At 41.0% G+C, this 18850-nt stretch overlaps 1 protein-coding gene across 1 annotated transcript in view; it reads right to left on the reverse strand.

Annotated features, from left to right (window-relative positions):
- Nucleotides 1–5739: 5739 nt before the first annotated feature.
- The window catches only part of LOC147748316 (pre-B-cell leukemia transcription factor 1-like), a 380397-nt gene continuing 367286 nt past the window's right edge, over nucleotides 5740–18850 (reverse strand). The window contains exon 9 of the mRNA XM_086960153.1: nucleotides 5740–16813. Coding sequence (XP_086816279.1) covers nucleotides 16721–16813 — 93 coding nt within the window. The 3' untranslated portion in view covers nucleotides 5740–16720. The remainder of the gene's footprint in view (nucleotides 16814–18850) is intronic.

Consider the following 18850-nt stretch of genomic DNA (forward strand, 5'->3'; position numbering starts at 1 on the left):
GATGTTGAGTATCCACTTGTCTGTGGTTATTTTTCTCCACTCCTGGAGAAAAAATCTCAGCCTGCCTCCTACTGGTGTTACATGTTCTTTTGTGTCTAGTCCGTGTAGCCCTCTCCTTTTTGTTTTCCTGTGCTCCTCTCTCGGAGGGTTTGAGTGGGTGAGCACCTTTTTCCGTGTGAAGTCACTTAGAGGGGGGTTGTTCACCGCCTCTCCTTCTCCTTCTCTGGCCCCGTCCGTTTCCTTTTCCTCGAAAGGACTGGCCCCTGTTCGGATAGTTCCAGTTTTGCTTCTGCTGGCCCGGGTGACCTTGGTTGTCACTCTGTTGACCCTGGTGGAACGCCTGGTGTGACTGTCCTTGCTGGTTTCCACCCCTTACATTCGGCCTCCGCGTAGGAGTGCTTCTTCTCATCCCCCTGAATTGCAAGGCCCCCAATGACCTTGCCGTCTCGTTGTCTTTCTTCAGTTGGGTGAGTTTCTCATCAACTGGGGCTCCGAACAGTGTTTCTCCATTGAAAGGTGTGTTCATGATGTTGTTCTGAACCTCAGTTTTCAAGCCTGTGATCCTGAGCCAGGCTTGCCGTCTCTCTGTGATACCTATAGCCATCAGTCTTCAGGCACGAGTTAGCAATGCTTTTCCCCTTTTCCACGAGGTGTGATGCCCTCTGAAGGTATTGCTCTGGGAGGTGTTTGAGCAATTGGCTGATCTTATCCCAATGCTGGTATTGGTGCCTGTTCAGGAGGACATTGGAGTTAGCCATCCGCCAGTGCATTGCAGCGTTCCTCTCAATTTTTCTGCCCGTCACGTCCATCCTCCTGCTTTCCTTGTCAGGTGATGGCCCAGATGTTTTTGGGACGTTGGCCCTTCTTCTGGCCGTTGCAGCGATTATTGAGCCTGCTGTTACGGACCCCTTGATTTAAGGAGGGTCCTGGGAGGAGAATTTGTATTTCTTCTCTGTCCTCGGCGTGACTGATCTGCATGTAGCCGGGTTTTTGAACGCTTACTTCCCCTGGTCCGTGATACTTTTCAGCATGGGCAAGAACTGGCTTCTTGTCTGCGTGGGGACCAATGTTTCCAGCAGGAAGTCTGCTTTTGCCTTCTCCTCTTCCAGCTTAACCCCATAAGCTGCTGCTGCCTTCCTGACTACCTCATTGTATGCCCCAATGTCATCCGGCACCGAAGGCCTCGAGGGGTATGTCTCCACAGCCTCCTCCGGGTTTTCGGCCTCGATGTCCTGCCATTCCTGGTCTAGGGTCGTCGAGGATCCTAAGCCGTAGCTTGACTGCTGCTCCCCATATTCACCCTCTGTGTAATAGAGGTCCTCTTCCTCTTTGTGTTCCGAAGGCTCCGGAGTTTTCGGCCGCTCTTCGACGTCGAACTCCTCGTGCTGCTGCACCTCAGCGACGGCAATCGCTGGCTTCGAGGGGGATCCTGAAACTTTTTGTCTTTTCCTCGAAGTCCTTCATCCTCTGAAGGATGTTCTCCATCTCGGCCTCGAGCCTTCTTTTCTTCCTCTCCAACTGTGCGGCCTGCTCGTCGTTGAGCGTTTCGGCTGCTCTCTTCGACGGCTTCATCGTCGTCGAAGCTTTTTTCGGCTCCTTCTCGTTCGAAGTCGAAGTCCCTTTTTCGGGGGCTTGCTTCGCCGACCTTGGCTTTTCGCCGGTCTTCGGCGCCCGGGAATCCTTCTCGGAGGATGCAGCTTCGGTCGTCGAAGTTTTCGGCGCCGGGGCTCCCTTCGAGGCTCTGACTGATTTTCGAAGGTCTGCCTCAGGCTTTCGAGGCCCTGTTGGGGTTTTCGGGTTTGTAGACTCTCCTACCTTGTCAGACGTTTTCTTATCGGTCTCTGCGACCGTGAAGTCATCTGGACCTTCGGCGATGTTGTCCTCTTCTTCGGTGGAGAGGCCCAGTTCGTAAAGCGTCAGGGCCTAGCCTTTGCCCTGCATCGTGTAGTGAGCTATCCTCTGCTTCTCTCTAACCCGGAGTGTCTTCGGCTTAAAGACGGAGCAGGCGTTGCAGTCTTTGCTCTGACTGTATTAACTAGGTTTTTAAATGTACTATACTTAATTGGCACTTTCGGATTGTATGTTTAAACTTGTATGCTTTTATGAATTCAACTTGAATTTCGAATAAAGCTTTTTTGAATTTGATTTGCTCTCGTGGTCGATTGGCGGGCAGAGGTTGCAGACCGGGTGCTGGTCCTTCTGCGCGAACTTGTGGTGGCAGTTTCTGCAGAATTCAAAGGGTGTATTTAACATCCCTGCGCTCAGCGGGCCCCCTGTGAGAGCATTCCCCGCAGATCGTCGAAGATCTCGAGGTTCTTCCCCTTCTTTGTCGTCTCCTCTCTGATGGTCTTCTCCCAATCTTCTCAGGTCTTTTCTGTCGAAAAGTTGCTGCATTGTCTCCTTTTCTCCTCCAAAACTTCTGGAGCTTCACGCGACGATCCAGACCCAACGGCGAAAAAAGAATCTGAAGATGGCGCCCAAGGGTCGGAGCTTCCGCAGGAAGCGTGCAGACGTCACGGAAGGTATACCAAATGGTGGGACGTCGACGCCCACCTGGGCTACAAAAAAAAAAACAAAAGAAGAAAAGACTACGATTCCGGACCCAACCACCAGATTGCGGAATAATGCACAGCATAGTGAATCCAGAAAGATTCACGCTGCAAAACATTATTTCAAGTTCCAGCTAAAAACCTGGCTTTTCTGAAACAACTGACTGGTCGATGTGGGCTTCTTTGCTTGTTAGCGTCAACCAGGGCAGCTGAGCACTCTACAAATACTATATTCATTCCCTGACGTGTTCCAGAGAAAAGGGCATGCAAACAATACAAGCCACCTTATCAAAAGCACATTTCCACATGAACTATTTGCAGATGACAAGTCAAAATAGTCATATTAGTGACTCTTTCGTATTGTACATTGTTGTTACAAAGGTCCTCTGCAAGGCTTTCCGAAATTGTGCTACCATGCCCATGTACAGTTCCTAACAGCCCAACGTGTTTTTTTTCCCTTAGTGAGCTAAACAATCAGGCCCACTGAGGTTTCTGCCTTTAAGCTCGTAAAACAGAGTTGGGAGGAACACGCTAAAATGTAGCCTTCTTAATGGGCATCACTACTGTCCGCTCTAACCAGATTCTGTCCATACTCGTAGAAGTGGCAGAATGATGTGAACCAAAACTGGCATGGTCTTGCTTGACATTGCAGACCAGGACAACACACACCATGTTAGGAACTGCAGCATGGTATCTTGGGGGAGGTAGCCACCCACCCTTGGGTTGCAGCTACCAGAGAATGGGCAGGTCCTCGAAAAAGGAGTAACGCATTCTACCACATGGAGTTGAGATCATCATTGTAGCCCAACCAGCCAAAGATATCGTCATTTAAACCTCTACTCCAGTCTAAAGTGCCATCATAAGGTTCCTCCAGACTTGTAAAGCAGGCACCACTAGAAAATCTTGACCAACGGGTTCCATGATGCAGGTTCCCTAAGTAACCAAGCAAAAAATAAAGTATTCAGAGTGGATCACCAGCTTGTCCAGCTGCTGACTATGTGACTTCAATGGACTGTGCCCCACACCAGGCAAGAAAGACCAGCCTTCCCCCTTGTCATTTTTTCCAGACAACACGGAGAACCACAAAAGGATATTTATTGTTTTATAGCCAAGTCTGGGATGATCACATTTTTGGGGTGTTGGAGGTTACGCAATTAGCTTAGTAGATCCAAGCTAAGGTTTGCTTGTCAAACCCAGCGCTATACAAGCAATTAAAAGTAGCAGTCACATCAGTACATTTAGGGCCATAAAACACATATATATTGACTAGCACTGGTAAAAAAAAAGTGGGGTAAACAGGAAAGACTATTTACTTTACAATACTCACCAGATACACATGTCCTTCTTTTAAATACTATGCACCCTGCCTTGTGGTTACAAGGCTTGCATAAGGGTGACATTCATATTTAAAAGGGAGGTTTAGACCTGCCAGCTAGAGCAGGAGGTTTGTGTAGGTAGTGTACAATGTAACACTAGTATCCTCCCCATTTAATACCAAAATCCAGTTTAAAGCATCAACTATGCCCCAATAAATCCATAGACAGAAGTCTGATATAACTAAATAGGAGTCATCAGCAACCAGACATAACATACACAAGGACTGCCTTGCCATCCTGTGACCATCCTTTCAATTGTGCCCCCAGTGTTATATGTAAAATTCAGAGACATAACCTGGTAGGACAAACCAGGGCCCTTCTGCATGCAGACCATGGATACACAAGAATTGTCTTGGCATACTATTTTTTGCCGCTCAAGTGTGCCCTAATTTTTTTTATGTAATCCTAAAAGACCGGTCAAACAGAATTTTGACACTTTAAAGTCAAAAATTATGCTCACCTGAGTCGTCATCTCTGCCCATTCTGGTCAGCCTATGGTTTGCTCCTGGGATGCATTTCACACCTTTCCCACAACTACTCAAATACTAATGCTGGGTTAGGAGAAGTTTGAGAGCAAATGCACAGTAGCCTTCGGGTACTTTAGGCAGGTAAAAGGTAAGCTTGTAAAAGTTACTTTTACTTAATGTTCAAATCTGACATTTAACTTACAGGCCATTGGTACATTATGTGTACCATATGCTAGGCACTTGTCTGTAAGTTAAGTCTGCCAATTAGGAATAAAAATGAACTATGTTTATTGGGAGTGCCTATGCACATTACCACTGGTTAACAGGGTTAAAGTGTACAGAGGTATAACTCCAGCTTAAATTATAGGGTCCAGCAAAAGTTGAAAACACTGACCACGCTTAAAAGGTGGATTTCTTATAGGCACCAAGTAATTTTTAAATTAAAACCTAGACGACTTTGAAGTACATACATGATACATTTGGGCATTACCATGACATTTGTCTTCAAACAGGACAAAAGCAAAAGTGTTTAGAAGAACATTATATCATCATGTTGGTACATTAACTGCAGTGCACATGCTAGACATACACATTTGTGGATATCAACCGAAGTGTGCAAGATAGAAGTGGCAGACTGATCACATTAAACAAGAACTAAGTGGAACTCATCAGATCTCCTAGAAGCACATGTAAGTTAGAAACAAACAAACTTCATTTGTTTGAACGTGCCAGGACAACAAAGCCATGCACACAACATAGAAGCCCTATACTAGCAACTTAAAGTTAAATGCTCCAACAAAGTGCAAAATTATTATAAATAAAATATAGATTGGTTAATCAAATTGTAAGCGTACAGCCAAACCTGTGGATTCACTAACAGATCATTAATTACATCAGAAAATTAAATACTGAAAATATACAAACATACACAATCAATACAAACAAAAAAATCTTACACTAAGAGGGCGAGTTATCACAATTTTTCAGTGGAGAGCCTTTATGTGGTAGACAAAAGTAGGCTCCCTTAGCTGTGAGACAATAATAGATGAAGTGAGTACAGGTTGTCTCGAAATGATGTGATCACACTTTAGGCCACAATTAGGTAATAGTAGTACCTGGATGGGTTTCAATTACATACAAATGTCAACGGATTACCTTAATGCTATGCAAAAATATGCGTTTGCACTGTTAAGCTGTCAAATTGGAGGATAAATGACACATACGTAAAGTATCTATTATAAAAATGTCTATCCTAGTTCATTCTTTAAGTAGCAAGTGCTATTACCAATATAAAGTTGCTAAATAGATTGCACATTAATGGAGAAATATGGACAAATATTTCAACCATTTTTAGAATAAAAAGTTTATTTAAAGAAGTGTGTCGTCAGTTTCAATGGTTTCCATTTACATTTTGAAATGCAACAAATCAGTGGCAAAATGAAAAGAAAGCAACAAAAAGTAAAAGTTACTACATTTTTATAATCATTCCCTAGAGGGCATCTACATGTTAACCAATTTAAGGCCACGGACTTCCTTTTTAAACAACAAACACATTTTACACCTTCAATAAGAAATGTAAAAAAAAAATGTTCACAATAATTCATATGAAAAATTCAGATGAGTCCAATGGTAGCAGTATTGGTGGCCAACTGGAACAAACCCACTCAACTAGATTAACGCACAGTGAACTGAACAAGCTGCTTTATAATTAATAAGTGCTCTTCAGTCGATTCATTTGGAAGAGGAAACAAAAACTGTATTTCAGGAAAACATGCAATAATGCATGAATATGTGACTTGGAAGTAACCAAACTCTTCCTAACATAATAATAAAAATATTTGCGCGACTATCCGAAAATGCTGTGTGAATACATACAGTATATAACATTTATACAGCCGTAGAAGTACAGAGTAAAGAGAAGTCTGATACTTTAGTTGAGTGATTTGTCACAGTCACCTTAAGTGATGTGCAAAACTTCACAGAAAGAGAGAACATTGCTGCTAAATTTACAAAGGAAAGACTTCCCATACTTTTTTACCCACAGGTAGTGTGCAATTGAAAGATCCCTGCAAGAAGTTGTGATTTCAGCACTTTTTCCTCCATGCAGTGTCAGAGGTAGAGAGAGGCATGTGGCAAGACGGGTATGAACGGTAGGTAGTAGGAAATATATTTAATGGTGGTGTAGTGGCGAATGGTAATACAAGATGTTAACTTGAAAACAACTACTGCATGGTTTAAAGTTATTGGGAACATTTTTGAAACATACCTTTATATGTACAGTACACTGGGAATTGCTAGGCTTCCTAGGTCAAAACTTGTAACACTAGCGAAACCATATAAAGCATAGTACACTGCCCAAGCCAAGGCTGACAGAGCTACTGGAGAAGAAGCAGTATAACACATGCTCCCCATTCTCCCCTCATGCTCAAGAGTTAGAGACCTTTTATCACCCACACCTGTTATCTACAAAGCGAACAATAGTCAGTGTCTGCTGATCTGCCCTCACTTGTTAGAGAAAATAAATATTGTCCTTAATCTTCATGCATCTGTGAGTATCTGCTTACCAATTGCTCACTTTGCACCTATGAAGAGGGTGGGAGTATGACGTAAGGCTACACATGCCCTCAGACAGGATCAGCCTTTCAGGTGCGTATACCAGAGGCAGGCTTCAAGATGGAGCTTTTATCTGGTGGACAACTGGTTGTGAATAATATCAACATTACCTATCTCTTAGGTTATTGGCATTTGTTGAGAATACGATGATCCATTGGTACGGCATCACAGTGCTTTCCCAATTCATTTTTAGTTACAAGTGGGCAGTGTATACCAAGCTTGGGCACAATGTACATTTATATTGGAAGTGTGAGAATCCGCTCTTTACAAATACATTGAGCACATAAGCTGACAAGTAAGACACTGCAAAATGTGGGAATTTCACAACAGACTTTATGGCTGGTGTTAGGAAATGCCAAGGCCATACTCACTTTCAGAGGTTTAAAAATGCTATGTTTTACATTGCTAGTCTAGGACTGTCTGATTATAGTATTTGTGTTTACAGATTCATTTATTGGAACACAAAACCTCACTTATCAGCAAATATGTTTGCAAAATAAACATCTTATCCAGTCAGCTTTACACTACTGACTTCAAGGATAGAGAATGCAGAGTGCTAAGAAGACCTAACTTTTACAATATAGGGTGTTCCAATTACATTGCGTAATATCTGGCTTGTCCTACTCATTTCCTGTGTGACTCTGGGTTCTGTGCAGATGACCAACAAAGAGCAGTGACGAGCATGACGTTTTAAACTTAGGTTCTAAAAGAAAACACAGGCCCACCTATGTTGAACATGTGGTACAATGTGTAAAAAAGAAAACACTGACAACATGGGGTGTATTATCCTAATATGAAATAGTGTTAAACGAACCCTGACATGGCGCTACGCATTGAGCTACATCTCTACTACTATATATAAATTATGCACGTTACACATTATGTCTATCACTAACACATCTCCCTGGCATTCCATTCTGCAGGCCATAACTCATCACCATGGTCAGATTTTAAAGCACAAATAAAAAAAGTAGTAGGGTGGACAGGTGCCAAACAGGCCAGCATGTACTACTGCAATGTGCATATGCGTAGGTTACAGAAAAAGCAGTAACAAAAGCTGGGCGTTTTAATTACATTCTTCGGAATCAGGTAACTGACACTTAATGTATCTTTTTTTGACAAATCCAGACTTCTTTCCCCCTAAACTACAGGAAACAATTGGCAACACATTATAACATTTCCATTACGATGCAAGGTGTGGCTTCATGGGTCGTGTATGTGAACGTTAACAATGACACAGAATCTGTACTCTTAATTTTTACCACTGGCAGAAAGTATCTAATTGGAAGCTAACAGCAAAAACAGTTAATGTGCTAGGAACCTGTTACTGCCCTGGGGGCAGCGCAATGACGAAAGGAGGGTTGGCTGTTAAAAGCTGCTAATCTGTCTTTCACGTTGCAGGTGGCCTCATGACCCGTTTTTAAAAAGTGGATTGTTCTCCCCCTTGCAATGCGTGGCTGCACCAGTCTGAAACATAGTCTACGAGATCCACCCCACTTCAAGTGTCACCCTCAGTGGGTCCAATGACTCTGCACTGTCAGGGCACCCACGGACAGCTCCTTCACCTCTGCAGATGCTTCTATAATATGGCACAAAGCCAGAATATTCTCACATGTGCACAAGGTACAATATGCATGTGCACAGCTCTAAAGTGCCACTGGGACATTTGTGTAATATGGCACCCTGATCTTAACGTAACTAGCTCCACTGAAAACAATACAGGATATAAATATTAACCAAAAAGGGCATTAGCTGAATACACTGCAAACGTTATTGCCCAAGCCATTGCTCCAATCACGTCATTTAGCAATCATGCCTGCTCCTGGAAAAACATGCTCTGAATTCATCAGCATCTGGCATTTTCTAAACACCTTCCCTGAGTTCTGAAGGTACAGCAGTAGGATATGCATACACCCATGACAGTTTGTGGACAAGGCTCTGAGTAACACAATCAATTGTAAGAGGTAACAAAGGCGACCAGTAAAAACAATGTGATTCGCATTAAGGGTACCCACATTTCAAAACCCACAAGCAAATTCTCCTCAGAAACACACGGGTCCATCTAAAATATGACTGGTTACCCTTGCAGGAGCATCTCTGGAGTACTTTCAAACATTTGAGTGACTAATATTGGAAAGCTTCTATTAGAATTTAATTAACCAGTGGTTACCCATGGAGGCAATGTTGACAAACACATAAATTGAACGGGATACCTATGTACTGCACTCTATGCTAAAGGAATACCTCAAGCGGGCACAAGCATTCCTATGGTGCAACCAGGTCACTCGGGCCTGGAATGCCCGATGTAATATTAAATAATCAATTGTAGATAATTTTGTTAGATTCAACAGGGGTGGCATGCACTTCAGCATGAGTAACTAAAATGTCCCACATCATGCAGACATCCCTCCACACAAATCTTGGCAGCAAAGATTTAATAACAAAGCAATGGCTGCACTGGGGAAGTTGCACAATGTACAGGCAAGGGTTTTTAGATACGTAAGACAGACTTCTAGCGGGAAAACAAATATATTGGTGATTTAATTTCAAGAAGCCTAATAAAAGAAAATCTAGAATTTGACTCTTGTCACAGTACCTGATGGCCCATTGGAAAGTCTGAGAGGTCAGAAAGATAAAATACTGTCTGAGGTGAAGAAATGCGTCTTCATGGAAGGAAAGTAGAGCGCGCAAATGTAAGCACTAGCACAGAATGGCTAGGGGCGGCCCACAAGCAAAGTATTTCATAATACACAGGAAAACTACAGTCCATGTGAACGGGAGGCAACAGTTACATAAAAGAAAAGTGGCCAGGTTGGATCATTATTTGACATCATGCTTAATGTATGCTGAACATAGGTAAGCATGTAAACCAACAATGTGTGATAACAGATACCTGAATTGCCAGTGGTTGAGAGAATTGGTACACCTCTTAGAGGTCTACTGCAATACATAATGAGAAGAGGTTCTGGGCAGAAGAAAGGGGGGGAAATCTTTGAACAGCTATACCTTTAAGGAGCAGGAAAGGGTAAAGGGAGGAGAAATAGACAGTAATATGGTAGACACACAGTACCCTTTTGCTCCATGCCAGATCGTCCAACTAGAGACAAAGCCCAAATCAATCTGAATCCCTTGAGCAATGCAAAAAAGTCATCATATGAAAAACATTTTTATCCTGAATAAAGAACAATATTAACCAACCGTAGCCTGTTTGTGAAAGCAAAAAGTCATACTCTAGAATTAAAATTATTTGAATTAACCTGCACTACACCTTGGTCCACTTTTCTGTGTGTATGCATCAGACTTGTATTTGCCGGATACTTCTAATTTATCGCACACAAGTGTCTTGCCAATAAAAGTGTAATGACACTTGTTCCATACACGAGGTAGGTTATTTGCAAGTTGGCCTCCACTTGTATTTACAACAATGTACAATAGGATTTCTATTTAGAAGCATTCCCATGACACCACCGAGCATATACCTACCAGATATAATATTACTTTTTGAGGTAGATAAATCAGAAGCACAGGCTTGTTAAACCCACTCATTACAAGCCATGCAATGTATAAAACTTCGTCAAAGTTGAAGAAAAAAACCACACCAGACTAAAAAGAGAATAAAAAATAGTGTTCCTGGGCAGCATAATAGTACATAATTGGAATACAGTGAGTTTATGCATCCTTGGCAGGTATTACAGATAAAAGTAGTTTTTTCTTTCACTGTAGATAAAGCAACTCTGTTGTGTCACTTTGTTTTGGTGAAAACTGTGAGCAGTTTATTTGCTCCTCTACTTTGCACGCTTCACAAAACTGTGGTCTTGAATAAAAACAACAACGACTTGAGACTAATGGTTTGAATACTGCCTTTAAGCAATGCAGACGTTTTGCATGTAGCTCTTGTGCAGAGTTGCTTGCTGTGTTCAAAAACACCACAAAGAAATTACAAATATAAAGATTTTGTAATGTTCAGTAAAAAATTATCCATAACATCAATGACTTTGCACAAACACACAGCAGAACTACAGCATTCTTCACTTAATAATGCAGATATTGGTAAAAAAAAAAACGAAGTGGCAAATAGTTCAGAATCACACACTGCGCATATTGTGGAAATGATGTATTGCAAATGAATTAACAAAGAGTCAGCAGGTTTTAAAACAGCTGGCCATAGAGCGTAACTTATTCTTATCAACTCTAAATGCTATACAACAGAGGTGCTGCAAAGAGATCCTTTGATCACTTTATGCGGAAAAGCATACATCACAGTTCAGTTAAACCTTCCTCCGTCAGTAATACCTTTAATAAAGCCATATATTCACTACTATCATTGTTGGACATGGCTACATGAAGCTGAAGACTGAGAATTTTAAAACCCAGTTTTAATTTCTATGGTCAGATGTACAGATGATCAGCATCGCTTGGCCCATAAAACCTGTCACAAGAGCACCATTTTTATTTGCCTTTAGAAGACTAGTGCTAGATGCTTAATTCTGAGACTGGATTGAGTGTGAACCTACAGAAAGTATCCTAAATTAATCTACTTCAGCACTGCCTACAGTCCCTCCCATAATGGTGAGCCCCATTAGTGTTGTCAGTTAATCAGCAGCTACTGAAGAAAACCATGCCTTTGAGAACAATTTCCAGAGGAGGTTATGGTTGTAACAGAATGAGTATTTCTTTGAGGCAGGATCGGAGAACCAGTGGCTGACCCCATATGAGAGTCAGTTTAGAATGTAGCCAAATAGCTAATATTTGCACATCACCACAGTAGAATCAAAGCAACTGCTTTGCAGGCTTTAGCCAGATGATTGATGCCAATTGTTGCACCAATAGAAGTTTCGCCTGATGAAGTACAGCCCTCAGGTTGATCAGACAGGTTCGAATTAGAAACATCTAAAACAATCAATAGGTCTAGAAAGCATTTTTTAAAATACAACTGTTATTAAATGAATAACAGGATTCTGATATTAACCCGAGTAACTCTGTCTTTGTATGCAAACTCTGCTCAGCAGGAGTGAAAGCTGGGAAAGAATACTGGAAGAGACAACTAACCGATATATATATAAAAATTGGAAACCGCTTTGAATAAAGTTGTTTTACCTTTAACCGAAAATCCAAAACTATCTCTAACATAAATCTTCTGGGGCAACAGAGCTCTTGATGTCAGCTGTGATCAACAGATGAAACAGTCAATGATGTGGGCATGGCTTCAGTTTGCAATGTATGTGACTCAGCAGAAAGTCTTTTACCCCCACGTTTTTAATTTTTTGTAAATAGGTGGGAAAATTGGTAACAGGCAGGAGTCTGCACCATAAAGGGATAATAGTCTTGAGCATTGGCAGATGGGACTTCACTCTCGCCTCAGAACTGAAGCCACAATGTATGACTAACAGGATGAGATCAAAGAGTCTCTTGATGAAGGTGCGAGTGAAACGACTATGTTTCATTGCCACATTTGACACTAGGAGCAGTTAACGTAGAAACTCTGGGAATTTGGCCGTCTGGTGCATGACAGGCTGATCTCCTTGCTGGTTGTGGGCAGCAAGTAAAGCCTACACCACCTGTAGAACAGAGACTTGTGAGGTTGGCTTCAGGATTTCAGTGTTCATCCAATTCTTCTATTTTAATCAATATTTTCAACTGGTCTCTGTTAACTGTTATAACATCTTTTGGATGACACCCAACTGATTATTAGGACGAATAAGAATGCCCCGACTTTAGCTTCCAATCGTAGGGACTGTTTTTCTGCAATTAATTGATACTTCATAAATACTAGAAAATCGGCACAAGACTGTGCTGTTGCCTATAGCCAACCCGTCTGTACGCTGGGATAGTGCTTTAGGATAATAGATTTGGAATCCCCACATTACCAGCAACAAAATGTAAACACTGGTGAGTCACCCTCGATCACAAGGTATCACTCAAACAGGAGCCCAGCTCAGTGGCAAAAAGAGGACTTTTAATCATCGGACTGCTGTAAAAATTCTCCCACCTCTTGCAAGAAAAGCACATGTCGCCAGTCACGTTTTGCCAATACTTAATGCACCTAACAGTCTTAATGTGGGTCTGCCACTGGTCTGCTTCCCTTCAGCAAGTTCAAAACTAGGCAGTCAGTCTCAAATTATTTTACACATTTTTATTACCTTTACGAGTTTGTACAATAACTTCAACAGACTGACAATGTCTCTGAGGCCTAGACAGATTTGCTATGGTTGGCAATTGAACTAAGAGTGCAGTTAAAGAACCTGTGTGTGGCACACACAACATTTTATGAGGCAGAAAAATAAGGACTGGCCTGCTTCATTAAGCAGTACAAATTGACTTGAGCACTGCGGCAAGATAATCTCCACCTACTAAGCATCCTTCGGATGAAGAGAGTTTCTTCAGGTGGACAGTCCTTCCAATATATTATCATTTATTAAGCAGTACAAACTGACTTGCACTGTGGCCAAATAATCTACGATAAATAAGCATCCTTCGGATGAAGAGAATTTCTTCAGCTGCACAGTCCTTCCAATACATTACCCTTTGGAACACTCTGCAGCTGCATTTAAAGGCTCAAGAAAACCACTTTTGCACAAGGCACCACCAACTTTTCTTGTGGACAGGGTTTTAAGCACTTTCTGCTTTTTCTGTCTTTCTACTATATGTGTCTGGTGTTCTGGTTGTTGCTGCTTGGCCGTTTAAACATTGGGTTTCATCTCGTTTTCCTAATGCCCAACTCCTTGGCTTGGCTCAGGATCACATAATTTTAGTTAGCGGTTGGTGTTTGGCACACTGAAGCCCTTCAAGCAAACATACACTTTATTAAAAATGAAGGAAATGAATGACGAATTGCTTTCGGATAACCCAAACACCGAGGACACTGCTGACATTTTTTTCATTCAATGCTTGTAACGTTCACAACTATCCTTTGTTTAAATTCAAACTGGATTCAACTGAAGAACTAGAAGGCCAGAATGGCGAATAGGGAGGAAACTGCTAGTCAAACGGGTCCCGAAGATCATTTGTCAGAATCTTTAATCCTGGGAAGAAGCAAAATAATAGATAAAAACAGAGATGGGCAACATACAGGGGATGCAGTCCATGTTGAAGGGATGCTCATAAAGAATATGTGAGGCTCCACTGACCTCACACTTCTTTTTAAAATTACGTTTCACTAAAAAGTTGAAGGGACTGAAAAAAGCCTGCAATCAAAGTGAACCAATCACAAAGTACAGAAATGTATTTCTACATGCTGATTTTTCGTTCATTTAAACAGGTAATCAAAAAGAACGGTAAAATAAAATGGGAACTATTAAATTAATATAAATGGCATTCTAGTGCAGTACAATTCAGAGAAACTGCAAACTCAACCTAGAAAAATACAATTAAGAATAAGAAGCTTGCTAGGGCATAACTCAAACGGGAACACAAGATTGGCTTGCACTGTCTGGAGGACTTCAGGATAGCCCAATTAAATTTAATGACCACTTAAGAATCTTTAGTCAATTTTACCTTTCATTCTAATGTCATTAAATAAGGGACACTGTGCATTTGTGAATATTATACTATTATGTATGACCAGTACTGTTTATTACCCCCTCCCACCCCACACTTTTGTTGCTGGTTAATAGTCTATTCCTCATAGGTCTAAATAGATCGATTTAAAAAAAAAAAGCTGCATATAGTCGAATTGGAAAACATTGGACAATTTTGAACTTCAATCCAAGTAGTGATTTAGAGAGAGCAAACATGTCTGTCACATTACCACTGAAAGGAGCCCATTACTTCAGTTGTAACACAAGAGAAGAATGGTCATGAGAAAATGCAAACAATTAATTCTGATATTTAATTAGACTGTCGGTTCATCGATAGGACAGAATTCTCAGAAGGATACTTCTGTGCTACTAGCTTAGAATACAGTGTTCCCGTTTATAGTGCTCAGCTGGTTTGATTTACATTTGGAGTTCAGACACCGGGTATACAAATGCCGTATGAAGAGGCTCTGGAAAAAAAGTAGTGAAAAATGTAGACAATAAAAGAAGCAACCACCAAGATACAATTTAAAAAACATTACCATGTTGTGTTTGTTCAGTTAAATCTTTCACTCTTTCTTCTGTCTCCTACGCACCTCACCCATTCCACAACACATTCTCTCCATTTAAGTTGCAGATGAACACTCTGTTTCCTATCGATATTCCAGCACACGTTATTTGAGTCCATGATGTATCAAGATTATTAATTCTAGTCCCCAATCCCTTGTGTAAGGTAAAAGTCTTTTAGATTTCAAAACCGAGAATCAGGCGCCTACAGTTATATATCTTGGTGGCAAAGTATCACCTACGTTCAAACAAACCTCACATCTAGCAACGAGTGGTAAATTACAAGGTTTATAAGGATGGAAGAGTAAAATAGGAGAGCAGCCGAAACTCTATCAGTCGCACTGGGATCGTAGGAAAATTATCATTCCTGTAGCACGTAGCCAGCTTGGTGGCTTCAGCACTTACCCAAAAGTCCACTTTATCTTCGAGCTGGGTATATGTACATAGGAGCATAGGATAGCCAACAGTGATTATAAAACACAAACTCCACCATTATAAATGTTGCCCTTTAACTTTCGAGTTACTAAGCAGAACCTCATAGAAAAGATTTCAATGAAGGGTACGGAGACCTGCAGGGGAGCAACATCCTCTCTAGTTAGTATTAGGATGCCCAGGTAGCACGAGCACAGAGGAAATGCACAAATTCTCACTGTATGCATGTACAATGCTTAAAAGGAATAAAAAGGTATAAAAACAGTATAGCATGATTTAACCATTGTACTATAAATTAAGCTTTGATTTGTGATCTAGAAATTAACATTCTCTCGAGTCAATGGCTGGCCGCCCTTACTTGCTGAAAACCTAAATTGTATCTTTTCAAAATTGTTAGTATAATTTTATTGTGCTGCGTTTTTTGCCCAGGCATCTAAAACTAGAAGTATACTTGTCTAGCTAACAGTTTGTACCAGACTTCCGGGAAGTGGCAGCACATGCAAATTACAAAAAAAGGAGTGGTCTATACAGATAAGATCTCACAAACCTAGCAACCCGACAATTTCCCATTCCCACCTTTCAGCGCACATACCCTGTACAAATTTGGCAGAGAAGAAATGCCATGTTTAACCACATTGGAATAGCCGCTGTGGTTAGAAGGACACAATAAATAGACACGTATTAACCAGGCTATTATTGATGAGGCAGGACTGTGGTAATAGTTTGGTTTATGTCAGCAGACTCATGTTCACATGGAACACAGCAAGCTCTGTGCTGCCGTCATGGATGAACATACTGTCACTTTAGACAAACATTTTAATTCAAAAGGCAAAATAATCTGTACCGTTCTACTTAGTCACCAAATCCTCCTACAAATAAAAAAAATGGTTGAAACTGTTTAACGAAATAGATGATCTTTCAAGATTAAAGAGGTAGGAAGGTGGCTACCTGAAACAGTTCTATTTGGGGTATTAGTTCCAAGTCTTTCACAGGTTTTGGAAGAAACTGTTTCAGCAAGGAGCAATAGAATCCCTATGTTAGAATATGTAATGGTGGTTCTGCTCTCAGTTTCCATCCAAAGCATGTCATGAGTGAATATGCTTTACAACTCGCTGAAAGCCACCATTACACAAAATAGAGGTTGCGCTTGCTGGCAGTACTCTAATGATCACTCTCCTCCGGTAGTCAGCTGTTAAAAGTTCCTAGTTGGAGGCATCCGAGTTCACACTACCAAGGTCTGCAGCAGGAGAAGTCATAGATGATGGGGTGCTTGAAGCAGGCCATCTTCCATTAGTCTGCAAAAAAAATAAAAAGGATATTAAACATACTTAATTTCCCAACAAAGTTTCATGACCAGCTCACCACAAAACAAAATGTATAATAAAGCATTCCGACGTTCATTTTTATTTAACAAGCTAACATTATGCAGAATGGAAAAGTAATTTAACTGTAAGTTAACTGTGAGAGTAGTCCTCCAGTGAGGATTTACTCCGCAGATTCATAACTCAAGAATCATTTCCCAGTCTCTAGTTCTGACCCCTTCAATTTTCATTGCAAAATTTTAGAAAATGCAGTGAAATCTTTTTTTTCTGCTTCCACTTTATATATATATATATATATATTTTTTTTTTAATGAAATGCAGTTACGTTTTCTCTATTGTAGTCAGTAGATTTTCCTATATCAAACACCTCAGTTTCAAAGGACCCATTTTATCCTCAATACTATTTCTAGTATTCAAATACATAGCAAGACTCACAAAAACAGAAGAGTGGAGGTTATGACCGTCGAGCATGTCCTTGATGGAAAACTACTATTACAGGCAAGCAACATTTCCTTCTCGAGCAAGGGCTCTGACCCAGACTCAACCTCAGAATACATTTTGTAGCAGTAGTCTCATGCTACTAGGATGGTTGCCAACTAGAGTCTAATATCCAAGCCCATTTTTTGAGAGACAACTATCACACCTTTGCAGCTGTTCAAACATCAGAATCCAAGCAGCGATGGCTAGAAGTAGTTGGTAACACACCTCTAAGTTGCAATAGTACAAACATTAGTGAGTGGGATGGTACAGCGCATTTCTGCCACGAAAGCCTTTCCACTGGAGGAAAAGCTACCAAAACTCAGGTTGTTTTTGTATGGAGTAACTGTATATATTCAACAGTCCACATTGAAACATTTAGTTAAGTCAGCGATTTTCCAAAATCCCCATGACTATAAAAGACCAACAGTGGACTTCAAAAGCTGCTTCCTTTTGAAAATAGTATCAAAAAGCTCTTTTATTATTACATTTGAGAATATCTTGCTCAAGTTTACTCTGCAGTTTTTAGAAACATAGAGGAAAATTAAATGGTCAAGTCAAATGACACCTTTGAACCTCAAACCTCAGTACAAAAGACGCATGCCTCTTCATTCCCATCATTTTGAAGTGAAAATGTGTAAAAGTATCATCATGTTTTAAATGGAGTCGACATTTTACATGGTGCTTCGGTAGAAGAGTTGAGTGGGCAGAGGTAAGGTAACTTGTGGTCTGATGATTAGTTCTGGTGAAGATGACAAGAAGCCCGTTCCCGTAGTCCTGCTCTTTTTGACTGTGAAACGTTTACTTCCATTGATGTTAATGTTGGAAAATGTAACTGGCCGTGATAGGAGGGAGTCGATGCTTTTATTACATTTTATTTTTGTAACATTGACAAAGCTATTTTCATTGGGCAATGGAAATGGTAGGAATACAAAGATTTTGGTGGAGTTGTTGAGAATGAGAGAGAAGGTTCTGTATGTGTTCCAGAAGGGGCATAACGTAATGAGTGAATTGAAAAAAGGAAATCGTGCAGGCTTCATGTGATTTTCAATGTTAAAACAGTCAAGCATTTCATGCACTAGTGTGGTGGGCGATCTCCTGGCCTCACTAGTCAAAGGAACTGTAAGAAACTGGACTGTTACCTAGGGATGTTCGCTGTGAAGAACGCCAACAAAGTTAGATAATCTAGTGCTTAAAAAGCAAGACTCTTTCTGTGAGGAATTTTGAGCTTTCCTTTGGTACCTCTGGCTTCAGCAATACGCTTCCCTCAGAGAAAATGCAAGACATTTAAGTTGAGACCTACAAGAGATAATGAATATGCTACTTACTAGTATGCATCTGTTCTTGGCATGTAGGGCTGCTAACATTCATATCTTAGCATAGATCGCCGCCTAGTGTTGGGTCCGGATGATCGCACATTGTTGTCCTGGAAGAGTCTTCGAAGTATCACGAGATAGGTGGCTCCTCCCCTGGACTACAGTGCGCATGGGCATCGGCTCCATCCCCAGATTGTTTTTCGCCATTGTGGCAGAA

This window comes from Lissotriton vulgaris, chromosome 1_1 (genome assembly GCF_964263255.1).
Source record: "Lissotriton vulgaris chromosome 1_1, aLisVul1.2, whole genome shotgun sequence".
In the NCBI taxonomy this organism is placed as follows: Eukaryota; Metazoa; Chordata; class Amphibia; order Caudata; family Salamandridae; genus Lissotriton; species Lissotriton vulgaris.